This window comes from Pelobates fuscus, chromosome 3 (genome assembly GCF_036172605.1).
Source record: "Pelobates fuscus isolate aPelFus1 chromosome 3, aPelFus1.pri, whole genome shotgun sequence".
In the NCBI taxonomy this organism is placed as follows: Eukaryota; Metazoa; Chordata; class Amphibia; order Anura; family Pelobatidae; genus Pelobates; species Pelobates fuscus.
The window spans coordinates 40,419,084-40,440,916 of record NC_086319.1 but is presented as its reverse complement, the minus strand read 5'-3'; the positions used below and the strand labels follow the sequence as shown (position 1 = coordinate 40,440,916).

The 21,833-nt window shown below is 37.9% G+C and overlaps 1 protein-coding gene across 4 annotated transcripts in view; it reads left to right on the top strand.

The window, feature by feature from the left end:
• Nucleotides 1-21,833, top strand: part of SLC38A4 (solute carrier family 38 member 4) — a 91,001-nt gene that overhangs the window by 50,213 nt on the left and 18,955 nt on the right. For 2 of the 4 annotated variants that reach the window (XM_063446954.1, XM_063446956.1), the window contains exons 2-12: nucleotides 4,262-4,394; nucleotides 8,848-9,078; nucleotides 10,356-10,449; nucleotides 10,943-11,058; nucleotides 15,580-15,653; nucleotides 16,099-16,191; nucleotides 18,487-18,568; nucleotides 18,691-18,773; nucleotides 18,979-19,037; nucleotides 20,911-21,180; nucleotides 21,643-21,722. In XM_063446954.1, coding sequence (XP_063303024.1) covers nucleotides 8,960-9,078; nucleotides 10,356-10,449; nucleotides 10,943-11,058; nucleotides 15,580-15,653; nucleotides 16,099-16,191; nucleotides 18,487-18,568; nucleotides 18,691-18,773; nucleotides 18,979-19,037; nucleotides 20,911-21,180; nucleotides 21,643-21,722 — 1,070 coding nt within the window. In that variant the 5' untranslated portion in view covers nucleotides 4,262-4,394; nucleotides 8,848-8,959. Of the gene's footprint in view, nucleotides 1-4,261; nucleotides 4,395-7,722; nucleotides 7,768-8,847; nucleotides 9,079-10,355; nucleotides 10,450-10,942; nucleotides 11,059-15,579; nucleotides 15,654-16,098; nucleotides 16,192-18,486; nucleotides 18,569-18,690; nucleotides 18,774-18,978; nucleotides 19,038-20,910; nucleotides 21,181-21,642; nucleotides 21,723-21,833 lie in introns of those variants that run through there. The other 2 variants (XM_063446955.1, XM_063446958.1) reach the window with 2 other exon arrangements.

Here is a 21,833-nt window from a genome sequence, read left to right as displayed (position 1 = left end):
TATTCATTATCATTAACAGCTTTTTCTTGTTGGAGCAGGCGGTCGAACATTAGGAGTGTTGAATTCCAACGTGTAGGGCTGTCGCAAATCAAGCGCCTCACTGGCATGTTGTTTCGCCGCTGGATATCGGCAAAGTGAGCCATGGCCGTGTAGGAACGCCTGAAATGGCCACACACCTTCCTGGCCTGCTTCAGGACGTCCTGTAAGCCTGTGTACTTATGCACAAAGCGTTGTATGATCAGATTACACACATGTGCCATGCACGGCACATGTGTCAACTTGCCCAACTTCAATGCCGCTATCAAATTTTTTCCGTTGTCACACACCACTTTGGCGATATCCAGTTGCTGCGGAGTCAGCCACTTTTCCACCTGTGCGTTCAGGGCGGACAGGAGTGCTTGTCCGGTGTGACTCTCTGCTTTCAAGCAAGTCAAACCCAAGACGGCGTGACACTGCCATATCCGGGATGTGGAATAGTACCTGGGGAGCTGGGGGGGTGCCGTTGATGTGGAGCAAGAAGCATCGGCACAAGAGGACTCAGCCGAGGAGGTTATGGAAGAGGATGGAGTAGGAGGAGTAGAGGAGGTGGCAGCAGGACTGCCTGCAATTCGTGGCGGTGTCAAAAACTCCTCTGCAATGCCACGCATTCTTTGCTTGTCAGCCGTCAGCAGGTTTACCAAATGCGCAGTGTAGGTAATATACCTGCCCTGACCATGCTTTGCAGACCAGGTATCAGTGGTCAGATGGACCCTTGCCCCAACACTGTGTGCCAGACATGCCATGACTTCCTTTTGCACAATCGAGTACAAGTTGGGGATTGCCTTTTGTGAAAAGAAATTCCGGCCGGGTACCTTCCACTGCGGTGTCCCAATAGCTACAAATTTTTTTAACGCCTCAGACTCAACCAGATTGTATGGTAAAAGCTGGCGGGCTAATAGTTCGGACAAGCCAGCTGTCAGACGCTGGGCAAGGGGGTGACTTGGTGACATTGGCTTCTTACGCTCAAACATGTCCTTGACAGAAACACATGACTGTGGGCAGATGAGCGGGAACTGCTCAAGGCGGGAGACGGAGTGGCGGATGGTTGAGAGGGGGCAAGAAGGACAGCAGTGGTTGACGTGGCTGAAGATGCTGGACCAGGAGGAGGATGGCGGCTTAGAGTAGGCGTGCTGCTTGTACTCATGTGTTGATCCCATAGGCGTTTGTGATGTGAGATCATGTGCCTACGCAAAGCAGTTGTACCTAGGTGGGTGTTGGACCTCCCACGACTCAGTTTCCTTTGGCACAGGTTGCAAATGGCATCGCTGTTGTCAGAGGCAGACACACAAAAAAAATGCCACACTGCTGAGCTCTGCAATGACGGCCTTCTGGTGGTGGACACAGCATGCGTTGATTGGCGTGCTGTCGGGCTGACCCCGGGTGCCGATGCATGCTGTCTGACTGTGCCACTAGCTCCTTGCGACGACCCCCCCCTGCTTCCAACTGGTCTCCTCCTCCTCCTCTCTGTCTCCCCATCTGAACTTTCGCCCTGTTCTTCTTCTCTTCTAGCGGGCACCCACGTGACATCCATGGACGCATCGTCATCATCAACCGCTTCGCTTGTATCTGACAACTCAGAAAAGGAAGCAGCAGCGGGTACAACATCATCATCATCACACCGTACCTCCATGTGTTTAATGCTGCCTGCCTGAGACATATCCCTGTTATCTACATCCTCTAGCAATAATGGTTGCGCATCACTCATTTCTTCAAACGGGTGTGTGAATAACTCCTCTGACATACCAAGTAAAGCGGCTGTGGTGCTAGTTTTGGTGGCGGCAGGCGGGTGAGTGCTATCTTGAGAGGTGCCTGAAGCTAAGCTGGAGGAGGATGGTGCGTCAAGGTTCCGAGCGGAGGCTGTACAAGATTGGGTGTCCTGTGTTAGCCAGTCAACTAAGTCCTCAGAACTTTTCAAGTTCAGGGTACGTGGCTTCTGAAAACTGGGCATTATTCTAGGGCAAAAGGGAATCACAGCACCACGACCACGACGGCCCCTGCGGGGTGGCCTGCCTCTGCCTGTCATTTTTTGGGGGATTAGTGGTACTATGCGTGCAAGCTACTGTGAGACCAGATATGATTGGCAATGTGCACTGGAACAGTTCTGCAGAGCACACGCTGAAGGAAGGACTGACAGAGCCGCTTGAAGACAAGTAACTGCTATTCAATCTATAACAGTGAAAAACAAATTTTGGTTGTAAAAGCACGCTATAGAGACACAAGATATGAGTGGCAACTGTCAAAGCACGCTGGCACAGGTCTGCAGAGCACACGCTGAAGTAGGCCTGAAACACAGATGCTTGCAGACAACTAACTGCTCTTCTATTATAGTGAAAAAAAAATTTCTTTTAAATCTAAAGCTTAACCAATTGTTAAAACAGATATGAGTGGTGGCACTGGGCAAATAGGCACAGTATCCAATGTGAACCTCACACAGAAGCTGGCAGGCAGGCAACTGCTCTTCTATTACAGTGGAAACAAAATTTTGGTTGTAAAAGCACGCTAAAGAGACACCAGATATGATTGGCAACTGTCAAAGCACGCTGGCACAGGTCTGCAGAGCACACGCTGAAGTAGGCCTGAAACACAGACGCTTGCAGACAACTAACTGCTCTTCTATTACAGTGAAAAAAAATTATTTCTTTTAAATCGAAAGCTTAACCAATTGTTAAAACAGATATGAGTGGTGGCACTGGGCAAATAGGCACAGTATCCAATGTGAACCTCACACAGAAGCTGGCAGGCAGGCAACTGCTCTTCTATTACAGTGGAAACAAAATTTTGGTTGTAAAAGCACGCTAAAGAGACACCAGATATGATTGGCAACTGTCAAAGCACGCTGGCACAGGTCTGCAGAGCACACGCTGAAGTAGGCCTGAAACACAGACGCTTGCAGACAACTAACTGCTCTTCTATTACAGTGAAAAAAAATTATTTCTTTTAAATCGAAAGCTTAACCAATTGTTAAAACAGATATGAGTGGTGGCACTGGGCAAATAGGCACAGTATCCAATGTGAACCTCACACAGAAGCTGGCAGGCAGGCAACTGCTCTTCTATTACAGTGAAAAAAAAATATTTATTTTAAATGTAAAGCTTAACCTATTGTTAAAACAGATATGAGTGGTGGCACTGGGCAAATAGGCACAGTATCCAATGTGAACCTCACACAGAAGCTGGCAGGCAGGCAACTGCTCTTCTATTACAGTGAAAAAAAAATATTTATTTTAAATGTAAAGCTTAACCTATTGTTAAAACAGATATGAGTGGTGGCACTGGGCAAGTAGGCACAGTATCCAATGTGAACCTCACACAGAAGCTGGCAGGCAGGCAACTGCTCTTCTATTACAGTGAAAAAAAAATATTTATTTTAAATGTAAAGCTTAACCTATTGTTAAAACAGATATGAGTGGTGGCACTGGGCAAGTAGGCACAGTATCCAATGTGAACCTCACACAGAAGCTGGCAGGCAGGCACCTGCAATTACATTACACAGGAAAAAAAAAAAAAAGCAGCCTGATGTTATAGCCCTAAAAAGGGCTTTTTGGGGTGCTGTCCTTACAGCAGAGATCAGATGAGTCATTCAGGATTGTAGTGGACACTGAATACCCTAGTCTAGCTATCAATTTCCCTATGTAATCAGCAGCAGCTAAACTTTCCCTCCTCTCACTAAGCATGCATCTTCCGAATGAATCGAAAATGGATGCTGGGAGGGAGGTTGGAGGGTGTGGAAGGGAGGGAGTGCTGCTGATTGGCTGTAATGTGTCTGCTGACCGAGAGGCACAGGGTCAAAGTTTGCCCAATGATGACGAATAGGGGGCGGATCGAACTGCGCATGTGTCCGCCCGCCGTGGCGAACGCGAACACGCTAATTTCGCCGGGAACTGTTCGCCGGCGGACAGTTCGGTACATCACTAGTCATATGACACAAAATTAGATAAGTTAGTACTGTATGAAAAAGATGTTACTTTCGTACAGAGTGATTTGGATAAACTGCTGGACTAGGCAGGCAAGTGACAGATAAGATTCGATGTAGACAAATGAAAGTTATACGTTCAAGCACAGACTGTATATATACATTAATATTTCTATTTGCTTGCTTTGTGTATAATCTCTGCTAGTGATTGTTGATTGAGATGGTTTTCTTTATATTTTTGATGAAACCATTTTTACAAATTTGTGATTTTGTTTATGCCATTTACCTGCAATCTTTAATTTGATTCCAGGGCTATTTCTGACCTCACTTTACCTGGATTACCAGCTGTCTCTGAGAAGCCTCAAGTAAACCACAATCTAGGATTAACTACAACCCATAGTGCTTTTACTGGTGAGCTGTAAGTAACCCAAGCTTCGTTTAAGGTTTGTCCTTTGTATTTACAAACTATTTTAGTCTGTTGCATCAGCTGACTTTTCATAAATGACCTTTTCAGATGAAGATAATTACATATTGGACACAGGTGTTATATGCACCTTTTTATTTTTTAATACCCCTGTTAATTTGTACCATGCTCCACACCTCTAGCTACAATAGCCCTGACATCAAACACCCTGCTCTGCTTTAATAAATTGGCCTGCTTTGTTGCAGGTGTACTGCAAGCCATTCACGAACATTACAAATTATAATTTCTTTTTTATTATCAGAATCACGTTGTCTTCCTCTGTTCATTAGGCTTGTTTCCAGTATTTTACTTGTGGTACATTGTCTCCTGGATTATATATATAAAATACAAAAGGTCAGATTGGACATAATTTCCTCGCTATTATACTCACCTTTACCTGTAGCATCCTGACATATAATTAGACACTTGTACTGTATGATACTATTATTATTGCCTCAGTATGGGAAGTAAGTAAACATTATAGGGACAGGAACACAAATATGTATTTTTGACCCTATTATGTTAAAATTACTATCTAGCACCCCCTCTCCTCCCCCCGCCTTCCCCCAGCCCCTCTTACTCCCCATATATATATATATATAGTAAAATCTTACCTTTCTTCCAGTCTGCTTGTGTTCGCTCTGCCTCTGATCTGCCTCTAAACAGCTTCCTGGCCAATCAGCATCTCCTCGTAGAGATGTTCAGTGTCTCCATGCATCTCACAGTGTTTATGTCAGGATTACAATTGATCCAACACACAGTATTAATATCACACTTAGGAATAAGGATAACGCCTAACCGGACCTTAGAATGACAGGACTTTAGAGAACGTACCAGAGAATAGTCAAAATACTAGCCGAGGTCAGGAATACAGAACGAAACACAGTTGCAATGAATAGCCAGTAGTCAGGGATACCAGAATTCAGGGAAGTCAGAATGAAGCCAAAGTCAATAACCAAAGAAACACGATCAGGAACACACTGTCGGATAACTGTCAAAGGGAAACCATGACAGGGCAATGAGTAGAAGAAATGATTGAGTTTAAATATTCCTCTTGTGAATCCTATTGGCCATACCCGGCCTTTGACCCCAAAACGTGCACACGCGTCCTCTGCGTGATGTCACCCGCACGTCGACGTCGCTACCACTGTGAACAGATGTGGGGCTACATAACAGTGTGGATCCGCAGTGGCCGGTGTCCACCAGCATGTCGCAAAAGCCCAGCCTTATGGCATAGGACCGCCGAGCAGCACTTTTCCTACTCGTGCATAGCATATGGAGAGGATGTATACGTGACGGTTTACTGCACAAAGCCTGCAGGGGCTTACTATACTAACCAGAACAGATACAATAAGCTGTAGTTGTGCTAGATTAACAGTCAAGAAACTAAAGTAAAGGTTTATCCATACCTCACAACATTTCAAATGGACAAAGAGGGACACATTACATTTACAGGTGTAAGTGGGGGGGTGACACGAGGCTGGCTGTTCTTAGACATTACTCTAGGTGACTTACTAATAACAATTGATGCAATTAAAATCTTATTTAGAGCAAGAACAATGTATCTTATTTACACAAACTGAGTATTATTGCTGTGGAGCATTGTGATACACTCAGGTACACAAGCAATAAGGAGGTCCCAGAAAAGCGGGAGATTAGGATAGAATAGTAGGACAGTGGGATTCTGGCCCAAAATAGGGATCTTCCATCCTTCCTAAATAGGGATAGTTGGGAGGTATGTCTATGTATTTTACAATGGGTAGAAATTATCTGAACTTTGGTGAGCTAAGATTATAAAATGGAGTATCATCCCAGACAGTTGCAATGTATAGTAAAAGGTAAAACAATGATATTTGTATGTAGTTTTAAATTTAAACTATGTCTACTTCTTGATCATAGGTATGTGTGTTATATAGCCTTTCCCTGGTTTTATCCTGCATGCAGTTACTGTAGCAACAGTCTGGGAACACCGCCAAACAGTATGCAGTAAAAAAAAAATGGTCTACTAGATTATAATGCCTCATTCTGAAAATGTTCTTCTTTGTTGCACAAATATTGTCTGTCTTTATCCAGGTCAGATCACAGGGGCATTAGAGAGTCTACAAAAAAACACTTATATGTCGCCGAGCTTTCCCTCCGTGAAATAAAAAAAAAAAAAAAAGTGTAAACTTGTATATTTAATATTGCACAATGTTTAACTACAGGTAAAATCTGTGAGCTGCAATCATAGATTATTTTTTATCTTGTGCACGTTGATTCATTAAGTAACAAGAAGACTTGCACTGCTGCTAAGGGAGTTAAGCTCAGAAATAATTTTGAGAACCGTTCTATTTATTATCACTGCTTTTAGGCTGGCTTCTAAACATAATTTGACAGAAGTTCTATTTTCCCAGTGTAAGTGCAGGCTATGTACAACGCTGGGAAAAATAATTGGTGTGATTATAGCTGTACATATAAATAGTAAACAGTAAAAAAAAAAAATACATGCTTGGGATTTTGAGAGATTAACAATGTCAGTGCCCCCTCATGGTGCCAAAATAATGCATGAAAGGCTTGGCATCCCAGTGTCCACTGTAAGAGGCCAATATGGGCCCAGGAGACTCAGTATCTCCTGGCCCTTTGTGTATTAAGTATACAGTGGAGCCCACTTTTTCTTGTATTATTTATTTGTGTTAATGAGAGATAATCATCTCTTTCCACATAGGAGAATTGATTGTCTCTCTAAAATCACACAGTGGGGTCTAACAGAGTTTCAGCACCACAAGGAAGATAAAAAGGGCATTATATTCGCCCATCGAGTTGCTCTCCACCGTGGCATTGAAAACATGATTGGTCGTGTGACACAACTTGCCTAGTTGTACATTAAGCCTATGTTTAGGTGTACCATTTTGAACCCAGTATTCTGTACATGAACAGTTGACCCCTTTATGGATCCAGGAGACTATGCATCACCTGGCCTTCGTATAGATGTAAGTTTTTATCAATTCAAAAATAAGAATTAGGTCAATGAGTTTAAGGAATTTGCAGACACCAACATAGACGTGTTATTATCTTTCTGTGAATCAGGGCACAAAACAATTAACTTGTTTCAAGAATATGTGTAAAGCCAAATTCATTGAGTACACAGTGAATGGCGTAATCAGGCTTTATCTGCAAAACCTGACGCAACCGGCAAAGGGTTTGTTTTTTTTGTCCATTTTGATTGGTTTAGAGGATACACTCCCTCTTGTCTTTAAATATTACACTAGTGAAGGACTTGCTTTACTCTACTGTTCACCTGGTGTAGCTGTCCAGAATCTTTTTTTTTCTTTTTTTTTTTTAATCCTGTTATAAAACACAGATTTAAGCTGAAGGTATGTGATTCTTTAATATTACACTGTATGCTTGTCTTTGAACACGATACTGTTGGATTATTTATAACGAGGACATATTTCAACTTGTGTAACGTACCAGAAAAATGATATTTTATACAATTGTGAATTTCATCGATTAAATCTCAGGGTAATGTAAATTTGTTACTCGAATTTTGTTATTTGTTTTTGTGTGTTTCTGCAAATGTGCACATTTTAAGTGGCAGTACAATTTACTAATTCTAAATGATACAATAATATATGAATTTGAGATTATATATTTTTATTTTCGTTTGAATACCATTGTTGAATAAAATAATCATTTTATTTAAGAGTAGGTGGATTATTAACATTATTATTATTAACATTATTATTTACTAAAGTAAGAATATTTGCAAGGATATTCACAGAAGCAAGAATTCAAAGTGAATTCAAAGTGTATGTCAAATTTAAGGCTAAAATAGCTTAACCTGACAAATTATTTAAGTCTGCTATACTTTCAGGTTGACTAGTCTGGCCTTAAATTTGACATTCACTTGACTATAAATTCTTACAATTTTTTTCGAATTAGTTATGTTTTTAGCAACATGAAAAGACAGTTATCCAATCAGAATTCTATATTTTCCAAACCCAAGGCACATGTAAATGCGGCAAAATTCTGTGTTTGTTACATTAATCTTTGCAAATATTAGATAACATAGGATAAAATACATTTATACCAGCTTTGGTGATATTTGTGATACAGCATATTTAACTTGTAGACTTAGAATACATTTTAATTTGAATTTACCAGCCTACTTGTACATGTTATATTGTACATTTTTTTTTTGTTTTGTTTTATTTTTTTTATTTTTTTATTTTACTATCTATTAAAAAATTTAACTGCAAGACATGTTATCAAATATAAATAATGCCATTGAAAAGAGATGTCAATCAAATATTAATGGCTTCAGTAATTATTGGCTTAATAGATTCTTTGCAGTATCTCTCTGGATGGAGAGAAAATATTATCAAGTTATGATTCATAGTCCTTTATCTGATTTAGAGAAGAATTGTAACGGCTTCTTTGGATTTTATTTGCAGAACAAAGTGTCCTGAAACCCAACACATTGCGTGAGAACACTTAGAAAAAAAGCTATACTGTTTGCACTTTAGGAAGATCACCTGTCAATCGGTGAACTACTGACGAGTTTAAATGGATCGAATGGAACTGCAAAAAGTCAACATGGAATGTGATGATGACAGCAACAGTGGAGAGAGCTTTGAAGATGGATATTGCAAAGAAATGGATTCTGAAAAAGTTACTATTAGCAGGTAGTATGTAACATGACCCTGCTAGCATGTTAAAATATAACTGTAACTAAAACTGAGAAAGAATTATACAATTTCTACAAGAATTAACGTTCTGAATTGTATATCCTTTCAATAATACTTTAATACATTTATTAATATTAATAATTATATGTATAAAATATAAAATGTGCGGTTAATGAATTAACAGATTTCCAGCATTAATCCTTTAATCTTGTGGTGTCATTTGAAGCACCGTGAATTGTTTGTACCTTGTATAAGTTATGGTACACGCGCCTCAAACTGCAGATGCTTTTCTTATTACCTACAAAATATGTTTTTTCTGACATGCAAAAATGTCTCTGACATGTGCCCAGTAGGCAGGAGCATGTCATACAAGTACCTTACTGTGATAACAGACACTAACAGAGCTATTCACAAAAGTGTCAGTCGTCTGTACGCGTTAGTATGAGTGCTTTTCAAATATCAGTGAGTCCCTGAATCTTTTCAAATATTTTCACCTTTATTTAATAAATTCTACAATACAGGTCTAAAATGTGAAGTTCACTTTGAATGCTCAACAACTCAAATGTTAGTAATTAGCCCTAAGAAAATAATAGATACGTAAATTATATATATTTGAGGAATTGTTGATGCATTGTCTGTATAACTACATTCCATTTAAAGTATTTAAATCTAAAGTATTAGGAATACAAGCCTGTATCGCTCTACTGTCCCTGTCCCTAGTTATAGAGGTCTGTCCCCTTCCCCCACAGGTCTACCATACAAGTAATGACAATGTGTTTTACTTACCTTTTCCAGCGCCTCCACCTTAGACGTCATGGAGGAGGCATGGCCTACTCTGTGATGGCTCATAAAATGCTTCTCTCTGAGGAACTGTAGGACCTGTATGGGGGAATGCAATGGTCACGTGATGAGTGTTTCACAGACATTAAGGTGAAAGTGTCTCCAGTGGCTGTTAGAGTAACAGCCACTGTAGGTGTGCTTAACCCTTTAAGGTAAACATTTCTAATTTCTGCCAAACAGAAATGTTTTACCTTAAATGGTTAAAATGACAGGACCACTGCACCCAGACCATTTCATTGAGGTCCTTTAATTATATTTCCTTTTGAAATGAAATGATGTGTGTTTTATGGTGTTCTGAAAGTCATTTTTATTTCTTGTTTGTGCGTTCTTCAAAACATCTATAGAATAAAAATGTAGGGAACAAAAAAAGATGTAACTGTTTATTTAAAAAAAAAAGACAGATATATGACCTATATATTTGTTTTATTGCGCAGTCAATATGTTGATGGGGAAGATGCAGAAAGCCAAAAATTCCTTACAAATGGGCTTCCTGGAAAGAAAAAATTGGAAGAATATACAGAGGAACATGTAAGTATGACTGTGCATTGGTTATCAGCAAAACTGGGCTGATCAGCAGAATTGCTCAATTTTGGTATAATTTGCTGAATAATGTAAATGTGTTTGATTAGGACTTCGTTGAAAGAAAAACAAGATGCTTAGCACACCATCTGGCTCCCAATGCCCATCAGTCACTGAAATACCAGTCTCATCTTTCCCTTTTGAAATACTGTCCTTAACCCTTGACCCTCTCTCGTATGTTACTTTGACACAGCAGTCTTAGTAAATCTAGGACAGTGTCAATAAGTTTACAATGTGTAATTATTAACTCGTGAATTTTATGAACTCTGTGCTCGTTTCACCGTTAAAAAATCAGAGTATTGAGAAATCAGTAAGCTAGGGATGCGATAGACGTATTTTCGTAAATCCCTGTTTAATCACATAGGGTATATCATGCATATAAAATATGTTCTTGTCTTTTTTGTTTATTTGCTAATCCGTCTGTTTACTTTTACCAAAAAAGCACCCTGGGACCACTTCATTTGGAATGTCAGTGTTTAACCTTGGTAATGCCATCATGGGCAGCGGGATTCTTGGACTCTCCTATGCGATGGCAAATACGGGCATCATACTTTTTGTGTAAGTACAAATAAGGATAAGAAATATAATCATAAACCAAATACCTCATTTTTACCATTAATGTGACCTCAGAAACATAAAAGCTTACCTTTATTATATTTTCATGTACTTTATATTGTTGCTGAGAACAGATGTTTGCTACCCAAATGACTATATTGTGTTAATAAATCAAACAATGGTCTCAATCACAATTAAATTGACTTAAAAAGTTATACAATCTCAACCAAGAGAATGTGATATAAACAAGTCACTTAATATAAAAATATGTTTGTTTTTATTCTCATGCCCATGATGCAATATCACTATTTTTATTTAAATAAATATTTGAAGTTTTACCTAACCTAACTCTATTAAGGAGGTGACTTTGAGACAGATGTTTCAAGTACGTTTGCGCTTTAGGTGCCCTTTCCTCTAAACAAAGCACAATAATTGATTGGAGACCTCAATTTGCCACACAGGTTTTTGATTTTGAATGATGTCCCCAATTAAAATAGGTTTTTGAGACCCTCAAAAAAAAAAAAAAGAGTTGAACTTGTTAGTCATTAATCAATGACCAGGTTGATAGTATTCAAATGAATTTCAGCAACAATTTTAAAACCTATTAAAAAATCCAGTACAACAGAAAAACATCTCAGGATAAAAGTTTATGAAGATATGGAGATATATGTGGCAATGGAGAATTCACACGTCTATCATAAAAAATGTGGTTTTCAGTGGAGGGATATGAAAGGAGATAAAACTCCTCTCCAAAAATACATCTCCACCAGGATGGTACAGTATGCTACTGGACGAACACTATACATTAAATGCTAACTAAGTAACCATATCATGGTGGTAGAATCATCATAGTTTATAACTGCTGCAGTCACTAAGGAAACAAGTATTGCTGAATTGTACTAGCAAATTCTAAAAGAAAATGTCAGGGCTCTCGGCCATGGGCTCAAGTTTAGCAGAAAATGAGTAAATCTAACAAACACAAGTAAATCTCCAACTGAATGGATGAAGGAGAAGGAAATTAAGGTTTTATGATGACCAAGCAAAAATCCTTACTGTATCATTACAGAAATGTTTTGGTATAACCTGAAGCAAGCACTGCATGCCTATAAATCTCAGAACAAATGATTGACATTAAATGGTTCTCTCAAAAAGGAGTGGTACCAAATATGTGCAGCTGATGCACAGGATTGATCATTGGGTAAAGGAAATATATGGTGGATTTTATGGCTAAAAAATAAAATGCCAGAAGTTGCCAAATTTCAGATTCACAAGACAATTTGTGAGTTTTCTAATAACAGCATTATTATCAACACCCAAGCAACCAAGCCCTGAAGAAAAGCCTAAGCAGAGATCCATAGGTATGCCCCTTCTCGGTCTCTCCGCTCTGCCTGTGACCGTCTCCTGTCCCCTGCTCGCACCCGTACGGCCAACTCACGCTTGCAGGACTTTTCGTGGGTGGAATAGCCTGCCTACCACCATCAGACTCTCCCCTAGTCGTCAATCGTTTAAGAAGTGCCTTAAAACACATCTCTTTAGGAAAGTGTATGGCCTCCCAGAGTAACCTCTACCTCACATACCTGTCTCTTGCTCTCTCCCATAGGGCAGCACTCTACTCTCTCCTCCAGCTCTGCTTCACTCCCACCTTATTTGATTGATATTTCCTGTCCTAATTTGTTTTATACTCCACCTGCTATAGACTGTAAGCTTGTTTGAGCAGGGTCCACTTCAACTTATCATTCCTGTAAGTTTTTTAATTGTAATAGTAATTGTCCTATTTATAGTTAAATCCCTCCTCTCATAATATTGTAAAGCGATACGGAATCTGTTGGCGCTATATAAATGGCAATAATAATAATAAAATTAATAACAAATGCAGTGAGTGTTGGATCAATGTCTTAAATAATGCCAACTATAAAGGTTTGTTATGCTATATTTTCATCAGATTCTATACATGTATTTTTTTATTTAGATGATGATTGGAACATATAATATGGAGCTTTATAGGTCTGACGCTTTGGTACTGATTCTATAGCGTGGGAGTGGGCAACCTTCAGCACTCCAGATGTTGGGGACTACATCTCCCATAATCCTCTTGCAGCCATAATTCAGACAAAGTATCAAAGGAGATGTAGTCCACATCTGGAGTCCTGGTTGCCTAACCCTGTTATAGAGGATGTGAAAAACTCATACCTAGGAACTATTGATTGCTCAAACTAAGGCTCATTGCCCCTTCAATAACGAGCTCATGACCTCGGAAAAAACAGGAGACATGTCTACTCTTTTATATAGTAATACTAACTATAATGATACTACACAATGATGATAGCTACAGTATGTAGTGTCTTTGGAAAGAACTTGACATGACTAGGGCTTTAGAACTGTGAGAAACAGGATCTGACTAGATACGGAATGCTTAATGTTTGTCCCGCTTTAGCCCATGGACAAGTCCCTTGATATTTTCTTTTAGGATTTGCTTGTACAATTCAGCAATAATTGTTGCCTTAGTGACTGCAGCAGTAATAAACAATGATGTTTCTTCCCCCAGGACTTTCCGTTATGATATTTTTTTAGAATTTAATGTATAGTGTTCATCCAGTAGTATTCGCAGTCTAATTCAATTTGGAGACAGTAAATTTTAGCATAACCCATATTCTGGTCATGATATACACATGGTTGTGGCCTAATCCAGAATAATAGAGAGAACAAAGTATGTACTATTAGTCTGCTGGTGCAATCAGCTGCTGATAATATGACCAGATTAGTGGATGCATGTTGACTTGATGTAGTTCGCAAATTTATTTAGTTAAAAAAGTGAAGTATGTAACCTTTGCACGTATGTTGATATCAGAAATGAGAGCAAAGGCCCTTACAGCATGGCTGAGACCAGGTACAGTTTCATCCATAGCTTGCATGTTTTCAATGTGAGCAACTCCGCTGTGAAGTTGCATCAGGCAAACTCTTTCTAGCAATATGGGGTCATGTGTTGTTGATGTATGGCTGCCTGTTCAATTTACATCAATGGCCACAAAAGATGCCTTCCTCACACACGGGCTTGTTTTCATTATTATAAAAAAAAAAATTAAAACATAAAAAGTTATTACGTTGCTATGTAAAGGCTAGAGAAATCTTCATACTGTATGATAAAATTCACTGGTACAATCACAATTTTAATTAAAACATTACCAGTACATCCACTCTTTAATAAAGTCATTGTGTGTAATTTTAGAATGTTTCAAAGAGTATATGACCCATATTTTCAATGTTAACACAAGTTTAGCACTGCAACATATAGAAACTTCTTAATTTAAAAAGGTTAGAAGTTTGCCCAACTTGAAGAGGGTGGGCTGAAAGTTTTATACATCTTAATATATTCATTGCCCAAGCTATTCACATTTTGACCTTTATGTTTTGTAGCAATAAACCATTTTTTTGGGAATATGCAGCAATAAAAATGTTCTGTATCATTAAAAAAAAAAAAATCCTCCTAATGGTAAATATAATTACTAATTCTCCCCTTCTATATATGGCATTTTTAAAGGAACCTCCTTAAGGCAGCATAACAATTTCATTGAAGTGAAGAAGTTGTTTTACATGCCAGAAGGTCCCTTTTACCATCATACCTTTAGGGGTTAAACCGTTGTGAAAGGTGACAAAATCTTACTCAAATGTGTTTAGCTCTACGCCTGTCCTCCCACTTTTCTGATATTATTTAAACAGGGAGTCTCGAACTGCCTCGGACAGGGGCAGCATTGATTGGATGAGAGCATCAGCTGACACTCTCAGTCAATCATCAGTTCCCCTGTCCGACGCAGTCCGAGGCTTCCTGTCTGAAGAATCTAAAAGAAATAAAAGGACAGGGGTACAGATAAATAGAACTGGAGACGAGACTTCGTCACTTTGTCACTTTTCAAAAACGGTTTAACCCCTGAAGTTAAGCCGACACTAGGGACCTCTTGGCACCACAGCAACTTCATTACTGCTACTAAGGCTTCTCAGCTGAGTTCTATCTAAGTTTGCCTTTGCAACTGATAATCTCAGCCAATCCATATGGAAGCTTTGGGAGCAAAAGAGCGTGCACGGCAATTGCCTCACTGCGACAGTCAGCATCTCTTCAGAGATGCGTTAACTCAATTTATCTCTACGGGAATGTTCAGCATCTCCATGCACACTGAACCTTCATCCTACAAAGATTACAGGGCCTAAAGCAGGAAGTATCTCTAGTGGCTGTCTGAGTTACAGGTAATATAGGTGGTACTGTATACACTGCCTTTTCTACATTAAACTTTGTAACACTGGCAGGCCGATGTAGAACTGACCGACCAAACTTAGATTTGGTGAATAATTACTGATATTACTTGTTATATATGCTTGTAGACATATAGGTGTCATAGGTGTGTCTAGATACATTTGGCGTAAGAGTTGAAGTTCAACAGTTGTGTAGCAACAATTAAACAATTACAAAAATGTAGTTTGTTCTGTTTGTTCATTTTAAATTGATTTACCTTAATATTACTTTTATTGCAGGATTCTTCTTCTTGCAGTTGCAATATTATCCCTGTACTCTGTCCACCTTCTACTGAAGACTGCAAAAGAAGGAGGTATGTCTTCTATCTCATGCATATTGGTACTAACATCAAACCTCTTAGGTGAGTCCTTCACTAACAATACACCTTGCTGTTTTCAGGCAAAACAGAACTTGGCATTCCTATGACTCCCTACAAACCAATTAACATAGGGCATGCATGGGGTGGGTGGCAGCACTTTTGTGTAATCTCACTACTCTTCGGTGACAGCAGTGACTATAGTATTCAGCAGCCCACATAGAGAAACATGTATTCCAGAGGGTATACCAGTCAGCACTGCAGCAGTTATTTGAGTAGAATTTCCCATTTGAAAATAGAACCATAGAAAATATTATTATGACAATATAGATTATCATCATTTTTAAGAGGTTAATAATATTTTGGACTCAAGTTTTTTTGTTTTGTTTTTTCCATATGCTTGCTTTGTGTTATTTATGTTGTTTATTCTCTATCCGAATAGGTTCATTAATTTATGAAAAATTAGGTGAAAGGGCGTTTGGATGGCCAGGAAAACTTGCAGCTTTTATATCTATCACAATGCAGAACATCGGAGGTAAGATATCACCATGAATAGAGTTGAATAAACATTGTTAAACCGGAAATAACAATTTGTAGCCTGATTAACCACTTTTGAGATAATATTTCCACAAATAGATCTGTCTGCCTATTTTAAACTTGAATTCTCCTCCTATCTGTGCTTACACTAGAACATATTTGATTCTTCCTTATGTGGTAAGCATTGTTCCTTTAGGAATATGACCTCATGAGAAAAATATGAGTGTCTTTGATACTTTAAGATTGCTATAAAGGAAGGTTAATATTAGTCTCATCCATTAACCCCTTAAGGACACAACTACAGAATTAAAAGGAAATCATGATGGAATGTTTCCGTCAAGTGTCCTTAAGGGGTTAAACATATCCTAATGAAATTCCCCTAGAGCTCCACGGATTCTGTTTCATTTAATCCACATTAATACTTAACTCCAGCTCACACAGTTTGTGTTGCTTACAATTAACTATGAATTAGTTTACAGTAAAATAAGGATTATTTAGTCATTAGTTACATAAGTAGCTTACATTAGTACCGGGGCAAAATGTACAATTAAAGCAAACAAAAAATAAAGAATGATTCGTGTCATATAGGTAAATGAGAAAAATATTTTAATGGTAAGAAAAAATGTAAAAATAAATTAAATCTAGCTGACGATATTACAAAATAATATAATACTACAGAAAATTATAACTATAGGGTTAGAATAAAACATTAATAAACAGATTTAGCAACTAGTTGATAGAAACATTCATTTTGATTTATTAAAACAAGGTAAAAGTTAGGTTTTTTTTTGTTTTTGTTTTTTAAAGGACCACTATAGGCACCCAGACCACTTCAGCTTAATGAAGTGGTCTGGGTGCCTGGTCCTATTAGGTTTTTTCTATAAACATAGCAGTTCCAGAGAAACTGCTATGTTTATATTAGGGTTAATCCAGCCTCTAGTGGTTGTCTCGTTGACAGCCGCTAGAGGCGCTTCCGCGCTTCTCACTGTGAAAATCACAGTGAGAAGACGCCAGTGTCCAGCGTCCATAGGAAAGCATTGTGAGACTGGCTGAATGCGCGCGCGGCTCTTTCCGCGCATGCGCATTCAGCCGAGGAGGAGGAGAGGAGGCAGAGAGTCCCCCGCCCGGCGCTGGAGAAAGAGGTAAGTTTAATCCCTTCCACTCCCTAGAGCCCGGCGGGAGGGGGACCCTGAGGGTGGGGGCACCCTCAGGGCACTATAGTGCCAGGAAAAAGAGTATGTTTTCCTGGCACTATAGTGGTCCTTTAAGTTTGTTTTATTTACTTTGCACCAATTTTCTTTTGTTTTGTGCTAAATTCTGTCAAGTTGTTAACATTGAGAAATCTTGTTTCTTTTAGTTCTCTAAAGAGAGTCTATCCAGATATCCCCATTGATGTTAACTATATAATATCTGAAAAGTGTATGTTATAAATGTTTTAATTTTCAACAAACCTTCACATTAAAAGAGTAATTTTAAAGGATCACTCTAATATTAGTTAATTACCTTGTTTTCCCTCATGCACACCAGCTTCTCCCCTGGCTGAGATCACCAAAACTGTTGATATCAGGCAATCCATTTGAAATCATTAGGTTCCGAGTGCGCATGTGCAGCAATTGCTTCATTGTGCCAGCCAGCATCTCCTCAGAGTATCTTTGTGGAGAGCGTTCATCATCTCCATTAACACTGAAGCTTGGTCCTACAAAGATTTTAGGGATGAAACCAGGACGTTCCTCTATTGGCTGAGTGACAGCTAATAGAGGAGGTGGCACTAGGCAGCAATGTAAACACTGCCTTTTCTAGAATAAGCTGTAGGGGTCTTGGTGCTTATAGTATCCTTTTAAGCTGGCTTTGATCTAACTATGGCCTGTTCCTTGTTATCATATTTGAAATGGCACATGTTATCACTGTTCGGTTAACTGTTAACAAAATATTGAAGCATTCCATCCCAAGAATCTTTTGAGGATAAGTTCATTAATCCTACATTTTTATATATTACACAACAAGTTACCATAATTTGATAATCAACTTGTAAAACGTAGTACACAGTTGAAAAGTGGTCAAGTTAGAAAGACATTCATAAACCATTGACACGATCAACCTGTCTGACAAGTATTTAATAGTACACCACATAACACTTACTTTACGAATGTACAAATAAAAAAGGGTTTTATGTTGGTACCAATCCCGGATATCTGTGAAATTGTGAAATTTGTGTTACGAAGTGACAATGTACAGTTGTATATTGTGAATTTGGGGAAAATAAAATATATATTTTCCGTCTTCTTTTTTGCAGCGATGTCAAGTTACCTATTTATTGTAAAATATGAACTTCCCGAAGTAATACGAACATTTATGGGCCTTGAGGAAAATTCCGGGTATGTGCTTTACGCTTACTGCCTAGATTATCACCATATAAATAAAAAGGACGTATATTAGTTTTCTATAAGTTTTCAGCGACATAATCTGATACAATATACTCATTCTCTTCCATATTCAGAGAATGGTACCTGAATGGCAACTACCTCGTCATATTTGTGTCAGTTGGAATAATTCTTCCACTATCTCTGCTAAAGAATTTAGGTAATTATTTAAAACACTGTTTATCGAAGAGTTTACATAAGAATCTGATAGAAGGGAAAACGATGTGTTTGACATATAAGGATTTCGAATACATTTCTTACTGTCAATTTTTCTTTTTATAGGGGTTCCGATGTGCTGTGTATTTGTAAGATAGGAATTTAGTACTTTGATATCTGTTCATTATTTCTTTTTTCGAATTAAATAGGGTATCTTGGATACACAAGTGGATTTTCTCTCGGCTGTATGGTGTTTTTTGTCAGTGTGGTAAGTAGTGATGCTTAATTAGATTTAGAAGATAGCTTGGCTGAGCTATAACTATTGTGGGCATAATACCTCGTAGGTGTTATATTTCTACATTCTACATATATATTACATACTATGTATATACTGATACAGCAGTTCTTAAAGGGGAACTTGCACTTCCCAAGAATTCTAGTATTATATTTACTTAGCCCTATATTTTATTTTAAAATATGCATTTGTGACGTATAAAGATAAAATTAAATGTAAAAGATGGAAATCTAAACCTCTTTATTCTGCAGTTGGATGACTCCATCTTGGATCCGTGTCAATGATTGTTATAGGCTCTACCTCTCGCACCTGTCAGAATAGAGAAAACATACAGACAAGAGGAGAAATTAAACACAGCTTTTAACTTCTCCTCCTCGTATGGTGTGTGAAATGGCTGCACCTGGTCTAAACTGCATTATAGGGAAATTTTCTAAATCTTTAATGTAAATTTTAAATAAAATGTAGTATCCCATGGAAACAAGAAAGGTTAACACAATGTATGAGTGATTATCAATCCCTTATTCAGTAGTTTAACCCCTTAAGGACACATGACGGAAATATTCCATCATGATTCCCTCTTTATTTCTGAAGTTGTATCCTTAAGGGGTTAATTTCCAGAGAAATGCCAGTATCCTTTTAACTGTGGTTTATGGACCTCCAATGCACACCATGATCTTATGTTGAGCAAGTTTGAGTGATACAAGGGGTCTATGCACTTGTACCTGCCAACCATATTTTTAAGTCAGTTCAAGTTATTTGTCTAAAATTGGTCAATAGGAAAGCTAAATAATTACAGCTGTTTATGTGTACAGTAAAAAGACTGACTTAAGCCAACCTAAAAAGTCAAATTGAAGTTTTCATGCCAATAAATATAAAATTTGCTTCCAAGACTATAACAGAATCTGTGAGTAAGAAGGCCTTCCCATACACCATGTACAGCAGGCAGTGGACCAATGAAACAAATGTTTAGGGTTTTTAATAATTAAAAACTTTTATCAGATTTCTGTCAATGGAACTCAATGGACACGACATGAACATCTCACTGATGTTGTTATGGTGCCTGGAGGTCCTGGGTGCAATCTTTCCTTAAGTAGTCAAACAATTTTTGAATGGTTTAACCCCAAATTTCAGTAGATGATGCCTTTCAACCCTGCTCCTCTTCTCCCGGCCAAGTGTGTACCTTCATCTTGTCATCAGCCAGATATTTTATTTATTTTTTTACTTATATAAATGTTCATTTTTCATTTTAAAATTCCATCCATATACACACTTTCAAAAATAGGTTTGAAATATTACAGTGAATTAAATATTGTACATATTTTTAGTAAAACCATATTTTATACAATTATACACTAACTACAATCAAAAACAGAAAGTTACATACATTATCCTCTTCCTTACAATTCCACATAAAACTACTACCTAAGAGTGGTTCTCAATAGGGGGTGGGAGGGGGGGTTTAAGTTTTAGAACTAAGATATCTATTCCAAAGGGCCCAGATCTCATCATATTTCTCTTTAGATACCTTATTTATTGCTATACCTGCTTCCATCCTGCATTGATAATCCACTTGTATACAAATATCTTGCCAAATTAACGGAATCAGCCAGATATTTTAACCCCTTAAGGACCAAACTTCTGGAATAAAAGGGAATCATGACATGTCACACATGTCATGTGTCCTTAAGGGGTTAAATAACCAAAAATATACAACTTTCACACAACAAACACAAATCTACTACACATACTTTTACAACATGTATTTTTAACATCTGGAAAGTTTTCATGACAGTCCATTTTGCATTAAGATACTTTAACACTGTGTCTCTTTCATTTTGCGTTCCAGGTCATTTATAAGAAAACGCAAATACCATGCCCTTTACCTCTACTGGACCACAATATTGGGAATTTGACAAGCAACAGTACTTACGACCTGCACCCATTCATCGTACAAAATATCACTGACAGTTCTGAAGCAAATTTCATGATGGATTATACACAAGGACAAACAACAGAACTCAATGACCACGAAAACCAGAATCAAGGCAGCCGAGTGGAATATGAAGCCCACACAGATGACAAATGCCAGCCCAAGTACTTTGTGTTCAATTCTCAGGTAGAATTATTTCCAATCTTTTAATGTACCTTTACCCGTACCATCCAAATGTATCTTTCTTATAGTGATAGCATTGTACCAATTTCAGTAACTGATACATGAAATTATTAAAACATTTCTTTTTTTTTCCTCCAAATTTTATATTTATTTGAAACCCCGATTTATAGCTAGCATATTAAAGTATCACAAAACTGAAATTTTGATTATAAAATGTAAATGATGTGTTTACAAAATGTTTCTTTTTTTCCTCCTTTGCAGAAATATTGGGGGCTGGGGGTTTTAAACATAATAAATATGCTTCCATTTTTAATGTATTATAGGATTATATTTTGTTGTGTTCATACATGTAATCATGTCTTCATTAGTTTGTATACATAGTGATTTGTTAATTAATATTGTCTAAGAACGATAATAATAATAATAATAATAATAATAATAATAATAATCTCCTCTTTCCTTTAGACAGCCTATGCCATTCCAATTTTGGCCTTTGCGTTTGTGTGTCATCCGGAAGTTTTGCCAATCTACAGTGAGCTGAGAAGGTACCAAATGCAAAAAACTTTGGGGAGACTGGGGATAAAATTACTAATTATTTTTTAATTTTAATAAAAAAGAGTCATATTAACTTAGCAGCTTAGAATATTGTACTATTG